General features: G+C 34.9%; 1 protein-coding gene and 1 long non-coding RNA gene across 4 annotated transcripts in view; one reads left to right on the plus strand and one right to left on the minus strand.

The window, feature by feature from the left end:
• Positions 1–18,817, minus strand: part of LOC309640502 — an 875,392-nt gene that overhangs the window by 742,782 nt on the left and 113,793 nt on the right. The window lies entirely within an intron of this gene.
• The window catches only part of ABCD2 (ATP binding cassette subfamily D member 2), a 101,439-nt gene that overhangs the window by 70,036 nt on the left and 12,586 nt on the right, over positions 1–18,817 (plus strand). For 2 of the 3 annotated variants that reach the window (XM_082419248.1, XM_082419250.1), the window contains one exon: positions 4,583–4,667. In XM_082419248.1, the coding sequence (XP_082275374.1) occupies positions 4,583–4,667 (85 nt within the window). Of the gene's footprint in view, positions 1–4,582; positions 4,668–6,493; positions 14,889–18,817 lie in introns of those variants that run through there. The other variant, XM_082419249.1, reaches the window with a different exon arrangement.

Consider the following 18,817-nt stretch of genomic DNA (forward strand, 5'->3'; position numbering starts at 1 on the left):
AGAGGTAAACATAGGCAGAACTCTCTATGACATAAATCACAGCAAGATTTTTTTGACCCACCTCCTAGAGAAATGGAAATAAAAACAAAAATAAATAAACGGGACCTAATGAAACTTAAAAGCTTTTGCACAGCAAAGGAAACCATAAACATGACGAAAAGACAACCCTCAGAATGGGAGAAGATATTTGCAAATGAAGCAACTGACAAAGGATTAATCTCCAAAATATACAAGCAGCTCATGCAGTCAATATCAAAAATAAACAACCCAATCCAAAAATGGGCAGAATACCCAAATAGACATTTCTCTAAAGAAGACATACAGTTTGCCAACAAACACATGAATAGATGCTCAACATCACTAATCATTAGATAAATGCAAATCAAAACTCCAATGAGGTATCACCTCACACTCGTCAGAATGGCCATCATCAAAAAATCTATAAACAGTAAATGCTGGAGAGGGTGTGGAGAAAAGGGAAACCTCTTGCACTGTTGGTGGGAATGTAACTTGATATAGCCACTATGGAGAACAGTATGTAGGTTCCTTAAAAAACTAAAAATAGAGCTACCATATGACCCAGCAATCCCACTCCTGGGCATATACCCTGAGAAAACCATAATTCAGAAAGAGTCATGTACCACAACGTTCATAGCATCACTATTTATGATAGCCAGGACATGGAAGCAACCTAATTGTCCATCAACAGATGAATGGATAAAGAAGATGTGACACATATATACAATGGAATATTACTCAGCCATAAAAAGAAACGAAATTGAGTTATTTGTAGTGAGGTAGATAGACCTACAAACTGTCATACATAGTGACTTAAGTCAGAAAGAGAAAAACAAATACCATATGCTAACACATATATAAATTGGTTCTGAAGAACCTAGGGGCCAGACAGGAATAAAGATGCAGACGTAGAGAATGGACTTGAGGACACGGGGAGGGGGAAGGGTAAGCTGGGATGAAGTTAGAGAGTGGCATGGACATATATACACTACCAAATGTAAAATAGATAGCTAGTGAGAAGTAGCCACATAGCCCAGTGAGATCAGCTCACTGCTTTGTGTCCATCTAGAGGGGTGGGATAGGGAGGCTGGGAGGGAGACACAAGAAGGAGGAGATATGGAGATATATGTATACGTATAGCTGATTCACTTTCTTAAACAGCAGAAACTAACACATTGTAAAGCAATTATACTCTAATAAAGACGTTGAAAAAAAAAATCTTAAATAGCTCTGTTCTCTGTATCTTCACCTGTAAAGTGGGGATAAATATCTACCTTATAAAGATTCTGTGAAGATTAAGTTAGACTGTATGTAAAGTATTTAAAACAGTGGCACATAGTAAATGTGCAAGAATCAGTTGCTAAAGGTAATAGAACTACTTGATATTGATACCATGATATTTTGTCTTTGTGTGATGGTACTTGATATTTTATATAGAAAGTTCACATGTATTATTTTATTGATCCTTACAATAAGCAAATGAGTTAGGCAAAAGAGGCATTATTCTATTTATTTTATTGTGTTTATAATATCATAATTCATAAGTGCTATAAATATGGAAAGCAGGTTTTCTTTTTGTTTCATATGGTGAACTTTTCCCCAGTTTTAAAACACTGTGGCTGAATAATAGCTGCCTGTTAATTTTGGGTAAGTTTGAAATCGAACAATCTGAATAGAAATTTATAATAAACATGAGATATTCTATCCTTTTAGAAGTCAAAAGAAATTCTGGAACTGTTTTTCAGAATTTTCCTTAATAATGTAATAGTAATTGTTATGGTTTATTGAGTACTTACTCTGCAGAATATAACATATTAAGCAATTTACAGTGTCATCCTGTTTAATATTTGTGACTGCCTGATGATGTGGGTTTTACCAACTCCCTTTTACAGATGAAATTCAGAAGTTTAGTAGTTTCCCCAGGGCCCTCAGCAAGTCGTGGGACAGGGATTCAAACACAGATGGGACTTGAAAGTCAATATTCTATATTAGGCTATGCCACTGCTCTATGCTATCTTAGCTTCTTAGATGCTAATAAGACTTGCTATATCCTTACACATAAAAAAAAAAAAAAAGCTAAGGAAACCCACTTTACTTGCCTAGTCCTTAAAACATGAAACTTGTTTTAAAGCAAAGCAGGAAAGCATTTAAATTTGCAAGGACATCACTTACTCTGGAAGAAGCCTGCTGAAGTTCTAGTAAGATTAGCTAATACTTTGCTTAGAGATATTCTTGGCTTTAGTAAAAGATGGATTTTAAAACTATGTTTTATTCCATCAAAGAGATTACAAAATAGAAAGGAGTAGAAGTGTTAATGAACAGACGTGAACTAAAGCAGTTTGTTCATCTTTAGGAAGCAGGAAAACTGTTCACTTCTTAGCTAATTTATTCTCACTATTTCAACATCAGAGATGATATTATGACTCAGAGTTTTGATTTATATGTTCTCTGATCATGAAATATTGCCTACTAATACTTTTGGGTTTAGTGGAACAAAGGACATGATTTATTTAAATACATAATATTAAAGCTTCCTTTGACCCAAATACTTTTGTCTTGTGCATTCTCAGTTGAGGGGGGAAATTTTTTTAAGCCCAGAATTTTTCTCCACTGTGTAGCAACCTGAACCTATTTGTCAAATCCTCACTTATGTTTCATAAATGCTATAAAGTTAAGTCATAGAGAAAATTTTATTTCAACAGTTTTCACTAGAAGCAAGAACTTTGAACCACATGGCATTTAGAGATTTTTTTCCTAATATAAAATTATGTTTTTAAATAGATAGAAAATTCCTGGAAGTTTGCCCAAGAATGAACACTGGTCCCTACTGGGGAGTATCATTGGGAAACAGGGAAAATCTTATTTTCAATCCAGGGCACAAGAAACAATGAAACTCTACTTCTTATTTCCTTTCCCTTTGACCAAGTTTATTTAGAAATTTTAATAAAGATGAAAATTCAGCTGAGGAAGAATAAAGAAAGCAAAGAGCCTGGATTTTTTTCCAAATGGAAAAATTAAGCCTTGAATACTTTGGGATTTGGAAATGTCGTGTGTGTGTGTGTGGTGTGTATGTGAAGTTTTGACAGTCATTTTCCTCTTTGAAAATAAGGCTTTGCCTAGTCTGCTCCATTTTATGATATTCCCACTTCAGAAAAATACTTGATATGGCTGTCTTCCTAATAGGCCGCATGGTTTTGTTTCTAAGTAACGTTTTTTTCTTATTACAAAATTAAGAAAAGCCATAAAAATAATTTTAAAATAATAAAATTTTCAAATATTATAAAAATGTATAGCTTAGAAAGTAAAAGTCTCATAATTCTATTCCCAGAGAGGTTGTGTATGTGTGTTTATTTACAGAAATGCAATCATAATTTATATATGTATATGTGTTCTTGCTTCTAGTGAAAATTGTAGAAAGAAAATTTTCTCTATGACTTAATTGTATAGCATTTATGAAACATAAGTGAGGATTTGAAAAATAGATTCAGATTGCTATACAGTAGAGAAGTGTTCTGGGCTTAAAAAATTTTCCCCCTGCCAACTGAGAAGGCAAAAGAGAAAAGTATTTGAGTCAAAGGAAACTTTAATTTTACATATTTAAATAAATCATGTCCTTTGTTCCACTAAACTCAAAAGTTTTAGCAGGCAATCGAAAAATCTGCAATCAAAAATCTGCATATAACTTATAGTAGGCTGTCTCTAACCAAGGTTCCTCCATATCTGCCGTTCTGCATTTGTGGATTAAACCAACTGCAAATTGTATAGTACTGTAGTTTTACTATTGAAAAAAATACATGTTTAAGTATTTCACAGTTCAGTCTGTGTTGTTCAAGGGTCAACTGTATACAAACACACACAAAATTCTGCAATTTGGTTTTCCATGTAAAAAATATTCTAGGTACGTTTCTATATCAGTATGTATTGACCTAACCTATTTTTTTAAAAAATAGAAGGCTTGCTTTTTGAATAAATAGCCAACAGAAAAGTCCTGCATATAAATAGACCTGCATATAAATCCTAACTCTAATATATAGCTGTGTAAAATTTGATATATCAATTTCTCCATGAATTTCAGCTTATGGACTTATAAAATAAAACTAATAATAGCTACCTAATAAGGTTGTGAAATATATAATGAGAAAACTCATATAAAGTGCCAGGCAGATGGAAACCATTTAAGTTAGCTCCTGTCATACCCTTTGTAGACTTTGCAATAAGCCTATGCAAATCTGTTGATCTTTTCTCCCACCACTCTCCAAATTAAGTCTATCAACTCTTTGGAGATATTCAGAAACAAAGATATTTTCAGAGTGTCAGTATTTGGAATTCTTAGAAGACGTTTTGTCAATGTAAGTAATTATTACTGGTAAAAAATATCAAATCTAAAATAAAATGCTTAAAAATAAGGCTCTCTAGCTTATCCAAGCATTTCTGAGAAATATCAGGTTCTTTGTGTTAATAACTTAAACTTGCTAGGAATCACTTGTCTAGATAAAAACTGTAAAATATGCTCTCTTTAGTTAAAAGATGCCTTATAAAATATATACTTATATATATTTTAAAGGATGGGATGCTGTTATGGACTGGAAAGATGTCCTGTCAGGAGGGGAAAAGCAAAGAATGGGCATGGCTCGCATGTTTTATCATAGGTAAGTATATTATACTCAAGTAATGACTATTCCATTGTTGTAACCAAAAAATGTTTGGCTAGGATTCCGTGCCCTCATCTTTAGCCTGAAAATATTTTTCTGAAAAACTAGTGCTTAGAATTTACAGTTTTTTAATTTCCTAAGTTATTTTTTTAATGTGACAGAAATCTCCAAGTATTTTTAAAATTTTTTTTATGTTGAGTAATGTTAGATGACAAAATTAAATTTTTATATGTCCTAAGTTTGAAAGTAGGATTATTACTAATTTTAAAATGTGAAGAATACATAACCACTGTTATACTGTTGTGAACACAGGAGGTAGACATTCAGTAATACTTCTCAATTAAATTATTAAATTCAAACTAAATTAACTTTCTAACCGCTCAGTAGCCTATAAAACTTAGTAGTGCTCTCCTCCTTGAAAATCAGAGGCATATCCAATGGAAAAAGGAACCAACCAGCCTAAGTCTTAATGGAGTCAGAAATAAAGAGATGCAGGAAAAAATTTCTCTTGATAAAACTTTTCTATTTGCAACCAGCTTCATAGCCTTTTGAATTCAAGGTACCAAACATAAGACATTGGAAAGAAATATTAAAGCTATTCTGATTTGTTTCTCTTTTTTGTCCTATTCTTCTGTGAAAAATAAATTCCCTTTTTTTTTACGTTAAGCCTCTGGCAATGAGAACCTGAGTTGTTACTCACTTTTAATACTTATATCTTGGGCAAAAAAGCCCAAGAGTTATGTGCATGAATGCCTGAACAGACCATAAGCTGGGGCATATGCCATTCTCTTGAAGAAGCTGCAGTGGAAGCAATAATACCTTCATAGGGAACTTTTAAAAGCTGATAAAGACCACACACAAAAAAATTATCAAGTAAGCCTCATTAAACACTTAGCAGCAAGTTGGCTACCAATTTTTTAAAAATCTTTTATTATGGAAAAACCATTAAAACTTCATCTAAGAGAGAAAATTGTAAGATGAACCCCATATTCTTATCACACTGATTTAATACAGCACTTGATTTATCTATTTTTTATTTATGAAGCATTTTAAAGCAAATCCAAAATCATGGAATTTTTTCATTAAATACTTTGGCATCAATCTCTGAAATATTAGGATATTTTCTTACACAATATATCATAATCATAACTAAAAATTTGATAATAATCATTTAAAATCATGTAATACCTGGTTCATATTCATTTTCCCTGATTGTCTCAAAAATATCTTTTTATGCTTGGTTTGTTCAAACCAAGATCCAAACAAATTTTATATACTGAATTTTGTTGTTATATATCTCTTAATTATTTTTTAATTTAAAGAGTCTCTTCTTCTCCCTGCCTCTGTCCCCTTCCCCCATCTTTTATGCCATTGACTTGTTAAAGAAACTGGGTCAGTTGTCCTGTAAGAATGTTGTCCTTTCTAGATTGATCTGATTGCTTCCTCATGAGATCCCTTTACCTCTTTCCTCAGTCTCCTATTTGTCTTGTAAACTGGAAATTAGAGCTAAAAGCTTGATTATATTTAGGTTCAGCCTTTTTGGTGAGAATATAACACAAAATATTTATCATTAAAAAAATAATTTAAACAACTTTATTAAATATAATTATATGTTTATATTATAAAAGTAGAAAATTAGATGAGTAAAAATAAGAAAAAATCTGTTGTCTCACTACCTGTAACATAAAATTTTGGTATAATTTTTTTCTCTATTTTGGTATACAAAAGTTGGTTGTTATTTTTTAATGTAACTACTTTCATAAAGTATATTGCAGTTTATATATCCCTCTTCTTTTTTTTTGGCCACACCACACGGCTTGAAGGATCTTAGTTCCCTGACTAAGGATCGAATCCAGGCCCGTGGCAGTGAAAGCACAGAGTCCTAACCACTGGACTGCCAGGGAATTCCCTATATCCCTCTTTTTATTTTGTATGCTATTATGTGTACTATTATGTAATAGCTAGCCAGGGTTTATTTATTAGTATTATCGTTAGTGTTATTATTATTATAAATTTATGTACCACATACATAAATGTATTTAAGTATACAATTCTATGACTTTTGACAAATGTATATACATTATGTAACCAATATCCCAATTAACATAAAGAATGTTTCCATCACCATAGAAAGTCTCTCATGCCCCTTTCCAGTCAAATCTCTCCATAGACAATTTCTGTTCTGATTTCTATCTTGATAAATTACTTCTCCTGTTCTACAATTTCATATAAATTAAATCATACAAATATGTATTATTTTTGTGTTATACCTGGATTTTATTAATGAAAAAATATTGTGTAATAACATGGTATTTGTAATAATGACACGGTTAGTTCAAGAATATGGCAAGCTAAAGAAGTATGAACCAAAATTTGTGAACTCAGAATTTTTAGTGAAGTGCATTTTGGAATGACCTTTTTGAGATGATTTGGTGAGATTCAAGAGTAAACTTTACAGTGTGACGTTTATGACCAGCTGTTACCCACTATTACCCTGAATCTGTTTGAGCATCGTCCATAAATACTCAGTAATATGATCCCTAGCATAATTGGTGAAATGTAATATGATGTAATGTAAGGTATGATCATAAATTTCTCACTATGTCAGTGTGTTAATAAGATAAGCTCTGTAAGAAAAAACAACAGGCATTAATAAAAGATGCTAACCTAAAGAGATTTTAAGTACATATAATTTAAACTAAATACTTGAAACTTTTGTATCTAAAATATTTTGGATATAATGTGATACTGAATGAAAATAAAGTTATAACAGTGGAAAGAATTTAGTGCTCCACAGAAAGATGAGGGAAGATGAGCAAGTTGAAAAGCAGAATTTATTGGAAAAAAAATAAAATGAAATAGAAATGCTAAATCCAGTGAAGGACCTGCACTGTTGGTGGGAATGTAAGTTGGTGCAGCCACTGTGGAAAACAGTATGGAGGTTCCTCAGAAAACTAAAAATAGAATTACCATATGATTCAGCAATCCCACTCCTGGGCATATATCTGGACAAAACTATAATTCAAAAAGATACATGAGCCCCTATGTTCATAGCAGCACTATTCACAATAGCCAAGACATGGAAACAACCTAAATGTCCATCAACAGATGAATGGATTAAGAAGATGTGGTACATATATACAATGGACTACTACTCAGCCATAAAAAAGAATGAAATAATGCCATTCACAGCGACATGGATGCAACTAGAGATTACCATACTAAGGGAAGTAAGTCAGAAAGAGAAAGACAAATACCATATGATGTCATTTATATGTGAAATCTAAAATATCACACAAATGAACTCCTCTATGAAATGGAAACAGACTCATAGACAGAAAGAACAGACTGGTAGTTGCCAAGGGGGAGGGGCTTGGGGGAGGGATGGAGTGGGAAGTTGGGGTTAGCAGATGTAAGCTTTATATATAGAATGGATAAACAACAAGTTCCTACTATATAGTACAGAGAACTATATTCAATATCCTGTGATAAACCATAATGAAAAAGAATATCAAAAAAGAATGTATAGGGACTTCCCTGGCAGTCCAGTGGTTAAGACTCCACGCTTCCAATGCAGGGGGTGCAGGTTCAATCCCTGGTCAAGGAACTAAGATCCCACATGCTACACAGCATGGCTGAGGAGGGGAAAAAAAAAAATGTGTGCGTGTGTATATATATATCTGAATCACTTTGCTGTACAGCAATGATCAACACAACATTGAAAATCAACTGTACTTCAACAAAAAGTAAAAATAGGGCTTCCCTGGTGGCACAGTGGTTAAGAATCCACCTGCCAATGCAGGGGACACAGGTTCGAGCCCTGGTGTGGGAAGATCCCACATGCTGTGGAGCAACTAAGCCCGTGCACTACAACTACTGAGCCTGCCCTCTAGAGCCTGCAAGCCACAACTACTGAGCCCACCTGCCACAACTACTGAATCCTGCATGCCTAGAGCCTGTGCTCCACAATGAAAGAAGCCACTGCAATGAGAAGCCCGCACACCGCAACGAAGAGTAGCCCCAGGTCGCCACAACTAGAGAAAGCCCACACACAGCAACAAACACCCAATGCACCCAAAAATAAATAAATAAAATAAATGAATTTTTTTTAAAAGTAAAATTTTTAAAAAATCGAGTGAAGGAAACGTATAATAATGAGAAAGTGCCTCCCCTCATTCTCAAAGGATTAATAACAAGATTTGAGTTGTAATGTGGAGCACTTGCGCTAACTAAAATGGAGAACTTTGGCAAGGAGTATTGAGTATCAAAATTGTATACTCTTTTTGAGAGGATTTTAATTTTTTTGAAAGGATTACTATTTTTATTATTTTTATTTTGGGGGGGTACTTTTTCTTTTTTTTTTAACAACTTTATTGGAGTATAATTGCTTTACAATGTTGTGCTAGTTTCTGCTGTATAACAAAGTGAATCAGTTATATGTATACATACATCCCCATATCCCCTCTCTCTTGCATCTCCTTCCCACCCTCCCTATCCCACCCCTCTAGGTGGACACAAAGCACCGAGCTGATCTCCCTGTGCTATGTGGCTGCTTCCCACTAGCTAGCTATTTTACAGTTGGTAGTGTATATATGTCCATACCACTCTCTCACTTCGTCCCAGCTTACCCTTCCCCTTGCCTGTGTCCTCAAGTCCATTCTCTACATCTGCATCTTTATTCCTGTCCTGCCCTTAGGTATGTCAGAACCTTTTTTTTTTTTTAGACTCCATATATATGTGTTAGCATACAGTACTTGTTTTTCTCTTTGTGACTTACTTCACTCTGTATGACAGACTCTAGGTCCATCCACCTTGCTGCAAATAACTCATTTTCATTTCTTTTTATGGCTGAGTAATATTCCATTGTATATATGTAGTACATCTTCTTTAACCATTCATCTATCAATGGACACTTAGATTGCTTCCATGTCATGGCTATTGTAAATAGTGCTGCAATGAGCATTGTGGTACATAACTCTTTTTGAATTATGGTTTTCTCAGGGTATATGCCCAGTAGTGGTATTGCAGGGTCTTATGGTAGTACTATTTTTAGTTTTTTAAGGAACTCCATACTGTTCTCCATAGTGGCTGTATCAATTTACATTCCCACCAAAAGTGCAAGAGGGTTCCCTTTTCTCCATACCCTCTCCAGCACTTATTGTTTGTAGATTTTTTGATGATGGCCGTTCTGACCGTCGTAAGGTGATACATCATTGTAATTTTGATTTTGCATTTCCCTAATGATTAGTGATGGTGAGCATTCTTTCATGTGTTTGTTAGCAATCTGTATATCTTCTTTGGAGAAATGTCTATTTAGGTCTTCTGCCTATTTTTGGATGGGGTTGTTTGTTGTTTTGATATTGAGCTGCATTAGCTGCTTGTATATTTTGGAGATTAATCCTTTGTCAGTTGCTTTGTTTGCAAATATTTTCTCCCATTCTGAGGGTTGTCTTTTTGTCATGTTTATGCTTTCCTTCGCTATGCAAAAGCTTTTAAGTTTACTTAGGTCCCATTTGTTTATTTTTGTTTTTATTTCCATTTCTCTAGGAGGTGGGTCAAAAAGGATCTTGCTGTGATTTATGTCATAGAGTGTTCTGCCTATGCTTTCCTCTCAGAGTTTTACAGTGTCTGGCCTTACATTTAGGTCTTTAATGCATTTTGAATTTATTTTTGTGTATGGTGTTAGGGAGTGTTCTAATTTCATTCTTTTACATTTGGTTTTCCAGTTTTCCCAGCACCACTTATTGAAGAGGCTGTCTTTTCTCCATTTTATATTCTTGCCTCTTTTCTCAAAGATAAGGTGACCATATGTGCGTGTGTTTATCTCTGGGCTTTCTATCCTGTTCCATAGATCTATAGTTCTATTTTTGTGCCAGTAACATACTGTTTTGATTACTGTAGCTTTGTAGTATAGTCTGAAGTCAGAGAGCCTGATTCCTTCAGCTCCGTTTTTCTTTCTCAAGATTGCTTTGGCTATTTGGGGTCTTTTGTGTTTCCGTACAAATTGTGAAACTTTTTGTTCTAGTTCTGTGAAAAATGCCATTGGTAGTTCGATAGGGATTGCATTGAATCTGTAGATTGCTTTGGGTAGTAGAGTCATTTTCACAATGTTGATTCCTCCAATCCAAGAACATGGTATATCTCTCCATCTGTTTGTATCATCTTTGATTTCTTGCATCAGTGTCTTATAGTTTTCTGCATACAGGTCTTTTGTCTCTTTAGGTAGGTTTATTCCTAGGTATTTATTATTTTTGTTGCAATGGTAAATGGGACTGTTTCCTTAATTTCTCTTTCAGATTTTTCGTCATTAGTGTATAGGAATGCAAGAGATTTCTGTGCATTAATTTGTATCCTGCTATTTTACCAAATTCACTGATTACTCCTTCTAGTTTTCTGGTGTCATCTTTAGGATTCTCTATGTATAGTATCATGTCATCTGCAAACAGTGACAGTTTTACTTCTTCTTTACCAATTTGGATTCCTTTTATTTCTTTTTCTTCTCTGATTGCTGTAGCTAATACTTCCAAAACTATGTTGAATAATAATGGTGAGAGTGGGCATATTTTCTTGTTCCTGATCTTAGTGGAAATGGTTTCAGTTTTTCACCTTTGGGAATGATGTTTGCTGTGGGTTTGTCATATATGGCCTTTATTATGTTGAGGTAAGTTCCCTGTATGCCTACGTTCTGAAGGGTTTTTATCATAAATGGGTATTGAATTTTGTCGAAAGCTTTTGCTGCATCTATTGGGAAGATCATATGATTTTTCTCCTTCAGTTTGTTAATATGTTTTATCACATTGATTGATTTGTGTATATTGAAGAATCCTTGCATTCCTGCGATAACCCCCCCCTTGATCGTGGTGTGTGATCCTTTTAATGTGCTGTTGAATTCTGTTTGCTAGTATTTTGTTGAAGATTTTTGCATCTATGTTCATCAGTGATGTTGGCCTATAGTTTTCTTTTTTGTGACATCTTTGTCTGGTATCGATATCAGGGTGATGGTGGCCTCGTTGAATGAGTTTGAGAGTGTTCCTCCCTCTGCTATATTTTGGCAGAGTTTGAGGAGGATAGGTGTTAGCTCTTCTCTAACTGTTTGATAGAATTCACCTATGAAGCCATCTGGTCCCAGCCTTTTGTTTGTTGAAAGATTTTTAATCACAGTTTCATTTTCAGTGCTTGTGATTGGTCTGTTTATATTTTCTATTTCTTCCTGGTTCAGTCTCAGAAGGTTGTGATTTCCTAAGAACTTGCCCATTTCTTCCAGGTTGTCCATTTTATTGGCATATAGTTGCTTGTAGTAATCTCTCATGATCTTTTTTATTTCTGCAGTGTCAGTTGTTACTTCTCTGTTTCATTTCCAATTCTGTTGATTTGAGTCTTATCCCTCTTTTTCTTCATGAGTCTGGCTAATGGTTTATCAATTTTCTTTATCTTCTCCAAGAACCAGCTTTTAGTTTTATTGATCTTTGCTACTGTTTCCTTCATTTCTTTTTCATTTCTTTCTGATCTGATGTGTATGATTTCTTTCCTTCTGCTAACTTTTGGGTTTATTTCTTCTTCTTTCTCTAATTGCTTTAGGTGTAAGATTAGCTTGTATATTTGAGATGTTTCTTGTTTCTTGAGGTAGGATTGTATTGCTATAAACTTCCCTCTTAGAACTGCTTTTGCTGCAACCCATAGCTTTTGGGCGGTCGTGTTTTCATTGTCATTTGTTTCTAGGTATTTTTTGATTTCCTCTTTGATTTCTTCAGTGACCTCTTGGTTATTTAGTAGTGCATTGTTTAGCCTCCATATGTTTGTATTTTTGACAGTTTTTTTCCTGTAATTGATGTCTAGTCTCATAGTGTTGTGGTCAGAAAAATATTTGCTATGATTTCAATTTTCTTAAATTTACCAAGGCTTGATTTGTGACCCAAGATATGATGTATCCTGGAGAATGTTCCATGAGCACTTGAGAAGAAAGTGTATTCTGTTGTTTTGGATGGAATGTCCTATAAATATCAATTAAGTCCATCTTGTTTAATGTGTCATTTAAAGCTTATGTTTCCTTATTTATTTTCATTTTGGATGATCTGTCCATAGGTGAAAGTGGGGTATCAAAGTCCCCTACTATTATTGTGTTACTGTCAATTTCCCCTTTTATAGCTGTTAGCATTTGCCTCATATATTGAGATACTCCTATGTTGGGTGCATTAATATTTACAGTCGTTATATTCTTCTTGGATTGATCCCTTGATCATTATGAGGTGTCCTTCTTTCTCTCTTGTCTTTATTTTAAAGTCTTTTTTGTCTGTTACGAGAATTGCTACTCCAGCTTTCTTTTGGTTTCCATTTGCATGGAATATCTCTTTCCGTCCCCTCAGTTTCAGTCTGTATGTGTCCCTAGGTCTCAAGTGGGTCTCTTGTACACAGCATATATACGGGTTTTGTTTTTGTTTCCATTCAACCAGTCTGTGTCTTTTGGTTGGAGCATTTAATCCATTTACATTTAAGGTAGTTATCGATATGTATGTTCCTGTTACCATTTTCTTAATTGTTTTGGGTTTGTTATTGTAGGTCTTTTCCTTCTCTTGTGTTTCCTGCCTAGAGAATTTCCTTTAACATTTGTTGTATAGCTGGTTTGGTGGTGCTGAATTCTCTTAGCTTTTGCTTGCCTGTAAAGCTTTTAATTCCTCCGTTGAATCTGAATGAGATCCATGCTGGGTAAAGTAATCTTGGTTGTAGGTTTTTCCCTTTCATCACTTTAAATATGTCCTGCCACTCCCTTCTGGCTTGAAGAGTTTCTGCTGAAAGATCAGCTGTTAACCTTATGGGGATTCCCTTGTATGTTATTTGTTGCTTTTCCCTTGCTGCTTTTAATATTTTTTCTTTGTATTTAATTTTTGATAGTTTGATTCGTATGTGTCTTGGCGTGTTTCTCATTGGATTTATCCTGTATGGGACTCTCTGCACTTCCTGGACTTGATTGACAATTTCCTTTCCCATATTAGGGAAGTTTTCAACTATAATCTCTTCAAATGTTTTCTGTTTCTTTTTCTCTTCTTCTTCTGGGACACATATAATTTGAATGTTGGTGCATTTAATGTTGTCCCAGAGGTCTCTGAGACTGTCCTTAATTCTTTTCGTTCTTTTGTCTTTATTCTCCTCTGCAGTAGTTATTTACACTATTTTATATTCCAAGTCACTTATCCATTCTTCTGCCTCAGTTATTCTGCTATTGATTCCTTCTAGAGAACTTTAAATTTCATTTATTGTGTTGTTTGCCATTGTTTGTTCGCTCTTTAGTTCTTCTTGGTCCTTGTTAAACGTTTCTTGTATTTTCTCCATTCTATTTCCAAGATTTTGGATCATCTTTACTATCATTACTCTGAATTCTTTTTTAGGCAGACTCCCTATTTCCTCTTCATTGTTTGGTCTGGTCGGTTTTTACCTTGCTCCTTCATCTGCTGCATATTTCTCTGTCTTCTCATTTTGCTTAACTTACTTTGTTTGGGGTCTCCTTTTCATAGGCTGCAGGTTCGTAGTTCCCGTTGTTCTTGGTGTCTGCCCCCAGTGGGTAAGGTTGGTTTAGTGGGTTGTGTGGGCTTCCTGGTGGGGGGGACTGGTGCCTGTGTTCTGGTGGATGAGGCTGGATCTTGTCTTTCTGGTGGGCAGGACCGCGTCCAGTGATGTGTTTTGGGATGTCTGTGAAGTTATTATGATTTTAGGCCGCCTCTCTGCTAATGAGTGGTGTTGTGTTCCTGTCTTGCTATTTATTTGGCATGTGGTGTCCAGCACTGGAGCTTGCTGGTCCTTGAGTGGAGCTCGGTCTTAGCGTTTATATGGAGATCTCTGGGAGTGCTTTCACCAACTGATATTATGTGGGGCCTGGGGGTCTCTGGTGGTTCAATGTCCTGAACTCGGCTCTCCCACCTCAGACGCTCAGGCCTGACACCCAGCCAGAGCACCAAGACCCTGTGAGCCACATGGTTGTGCCAAGCCAGACTCTGGTCCAACAGGCCTTGACCGAGAGGATTTTAATTTTAATGTTTAAAGACTCACCAGAAAAGTCCCTTCTTATGGGTAATAGACTAGATCCTTCTCAAGGCTCACTCTTCTGATGATGCACCAAACGAGAATGGAAGGAAAATCTGAGAAACAATGTTACCTAATGTTTTACTTCATTATATCAGTTTCAGCATACAGCCATTGCTTAATATACTTACATATGTGTACACACAGACACACACACACACAACCCTTCCCACCAAGAAAACAAAGTGTTTGATACATCTTACGTCTGATAGGCTAGGGTTTGCTATGACAATGGATGGTAAGAAATATACTATTTTTCTAATTCTAAAATTGCATCTCTTCTGTTTAGCTCAATGTACTCTAAAAAATAAGACAGAATACGATAAGTAAATTAATTACTGAAAAGAGATTTATAGAAAAAGGAAAATTTTACTACAAACCTCTGTGTTTTATACTTCCTTTTCTTCTCCCTCGTTTCCACTTAAGAAAATCATCCACAAACAGAAATCAACTCTGAGACAAAGAAATAAAGCTTAATACTTAAACCACAACAGTAACCAAAACTAACCAGCAAAACTATTTCTGTTGTCAAGGGGAACCTGCCATGATCTTTTAATTCTTTGCATAGAGAGTTGATATTAAAGTCAAATGGAGTGTTAAAGTTGGCTTTGACTCCTGTATCTATTATCCCTGACTATACCTGCCCCCCCAGTAGGTAACAGGACCTTATTGATAAGCAAGTCCATCATAGAAAAACAGTTTGCAGGGCTAAATAATTATTTATGCTGAATGAGAAATTAATACTTGTTTCAATTTGTATCTTTTCATTGTCATTTATTTTATTTTTTACAATGTACTTTTTATTGAAGTATAGTTGATTTACAATGTTGTGTTAATTATTCCTGTACAGCAAAGTAATTTGGTTATAAATATATAACATATATATATATATATATATATATATATACACACACACACATTCTTTTTTAAAAAATTCCTCTCCTATGGTTTGTCATAGGATACTGAACATAGTTCACTGTGCTATACAGTAGGATCTTTTTGTTTATCCATTCCATATATAATAGCTTACATCTGCTAACCCCAACCTCCCCCTCCCCCTTGGCAACCATAAGTCTGTTCTGTATGTCCATGAGTCTGTTTGTTTCACAGATAGGTTCATTTGTGTCATATTTTAGATTCCACATATATCCATATGATATCTCTAGTTGCATCCATGTTGCTGCCAATGGCCTTATTTCAGCCTTTTTTATGGCTGAGTAATATTCCAGTGTGTGTGTGTGTGTGTGTGTGTGTGTGTGTGTGTGTGTATACTCATTTTTATACATTCATCTGTCTATGGACATTTAGGTTTCTTCCATGTCTTGGCTATTGTAAATAGTGCTGCTATGAATATAGAAGTGCATGTATCTTTGCAAATTATAGCTTTATCTGGGTATATGCCCAGGAGTGGGATTGCTGGATCATATGGCAACTCTATTTTTAGTTTTTTTGAGGAACCTTAATACTGTTTTCCATAGTGGCTGTAACAATTTACATTCTTACCAACAGTGTAAAATGGTTCCCTTTTCTTCACAACCTCTCCAGCATTTATTATTTATAGACTTTTTGATGATAGCCATTCTGACTGGTGTGAGGTGGTACCACATTATAGTTTTGATTTGCATTTCTCTAATTGTTAGGAATGATGAACATCTTTCCATGTGCCCTTTGGCTATATGTGTGTTTTATTTGGAGAATTGTCTATGTAGGTCTTCTGCCCATTTTTCAATTGGGTTTTTTTTTTTTTATTGTTGCTGTTATTGAATTGTAGGAGCTGTTTGTATATTTTGCAAATTATGCCCTTGTCAGTCACATCATTTTCAAATAGTTTCTCCCAGTCTATAGGTTGTCTTTTCGTTTTGCTTATGGTTTCCTTTGCTGTGCAAAAGCTTACAAGTTTGCTTAGGTCCCATTTGTTTATTTTTGCTTTTATTTCTATTGCCTTGGGACATTGACCTAAGAAAACATTGGTACGATTTATGTCAGAGAATGTTTTGCCTGCATTCTCTTTTAGGAGTTTTATGGTGTCTTGCCTTATATTTAAGTTTTTAAGCCATTTTGAGTTTATTTTTGTGTATGGTGTGAGGGTGTGTTCTAACTTCATTTATTTACATGCAGCTGTCCAACTTTCCCAATACCACTTGCTGAAGAGACTGTCTTTTCCCCATTGTGTATTCTTGCCTCCTTTGTCAAAGATTAATTGTCCATAGGCGTGTGGGTTTATTTCTGGGCTCTCTATTCCATTGATCCATATGTCTGTTTTTGTGCCAATACCACATTGTTTTGATTACCGTAGCTTTGTAATATTGTCTGAAGTCTGGGAGGGTTATGCCTCCTGCTCTGTTCTTCTTCCTCAGGATTGTTTGGCAATTCTGGGTCTTCCATGGTTCCATATAAATTTTAGAATTATTTGATCTAGTTCTGTGAAAAATGTCATGGGTAATTTGTTAGGGATCACATTAAATCTGTAGATTGCTTTGTGTACTATGGCCATTTTAACAGTATTAATTCTTCCAATCCAAGAACGTGGTATACCTTTCCATTTCTTTGAATTATCTTCAATTTCCTTTATTAATGTTTTGTAGTTCTCAGCATATAAGTCTTTCACCTCCTGGTGAAGTTTATTCCTGAGTATTTTATTTTATTTTTTGATGTGATTTTGAAAGGGATTGTTTGTTTGCATTCCCTTTCTGATATTTCATTGTTAGTGTAAGAAATACAACCCATTTCTGTATATTAATCTTGTAATCTGCTGCCTTGCTGAATTCATTTCAGTTCTTCTCTTCCAATTTGGATACCTTTTATTTCTTTTTCTTGCCTGCTTGCTATGGCTAGGACTTCCACTACTATATTGAATAGAAGAGGGAGAGTGGGCATCCTTATCTTGTTCCAGATTTTCGTGGGAAGGCTTTCAGCTTTGCACTGTTCTGTTGACTATTATATTGGCTGTGGGTTTGTCATAAATAGCTTCTATTATGTGGAGATATGTTCCCTCTTTACCCACTGTGGTAAGAGTTTTTATCATGAATGGATGTTGAATATTGTCAAATGCTTTTTCTGCATTTTTCAAGATGATCATGTGGTTTTATCTTTTCTTTTGCTGATGTGGTGTATCTCATTGATTGATTTGCTTATGTTGAACCATCCTTGTGAACTTGGAATGAATCCCACTTGGTTGTGGTGTATGATCTTTTTTATGTGTTGTATTTGGTTTGCTAACTTTTTTGAGAATTTTTGTGTCTACATTCACCAAAGTTGTTGGCCTGTAATTTTCTTTTTTGGTGGTGTCTTTGTCTGCTTTTGGTATCACGGTGATGGTGGCTTCATTAGAATGTCTTTGGGAGTGTTCTCTCCTCTTCAACTTTTTGGAAGAGTTTGGGGTGGATCAGTGTAAGTTCTTCTTTGTATGTTTGGTAGAATTCTCCTGTGAAGCCATCTGGTCGTGGACTTTCATTGTCATTTATTCTAAAATATCAGAATTTCTTCAGCGGAAGTTGTCCTGGTAAATACTTGGTACTGATTTTCAACCCTGAAATAAACAATAAATGACAGTGCATGAGTTGACCTTTGGTCCCATTAACAAAACTAAGTCATGCTACTGAGTACCAAATAAGTCTAGACAGGCTTGAAAGAAGACAGAGAAAGGGGAAAAAAGATAAAGTCCTGTGGGGTGAAAATGAAAGGGAGAGAGTTATCAGAAGGAAATGGTGGCAAATGGTAGGTGCCTCTGATAGTAGTAGACAGTCATTTCCAGAGTAAAAATTGAGCTAGGAAAAAAAATTATTGAGTACAATCAGAAAACTATTTACTGATTTTTTTCCTTAAGAAAATGGTCTCAAAGTTACTAGGTTAAATGCCTACTCTAAATTTGTCAGATTAAGCATACTTACTTTTGCAGGGTCTTGGATCAATGAAATTCCATTAATTGTGATTAGGTACTCACATTGTTGATAAAATTATCTTCTCAATAAATGTTTGCCAACAGGGTTGTGACCTGTTTGATAGTTAGCTACTATGTGTAATGTATTTTTCATGTTAATTAGTCAGAACCTTGTCACCAAGAATGAACCTGC

Source organism: Balaenoptera physalus (genome assembly GCF_965194825.1).
Source record: "Balaenoptera physalus genome assembly, chromosome: 13".
NCBI classification, from domain to species: Eukaryota; Metazoa; Chordata; class Mammalia; order Artiodactyla; family Balaenopteridae; genus Balaenoptera; species Balaenoptera physalus.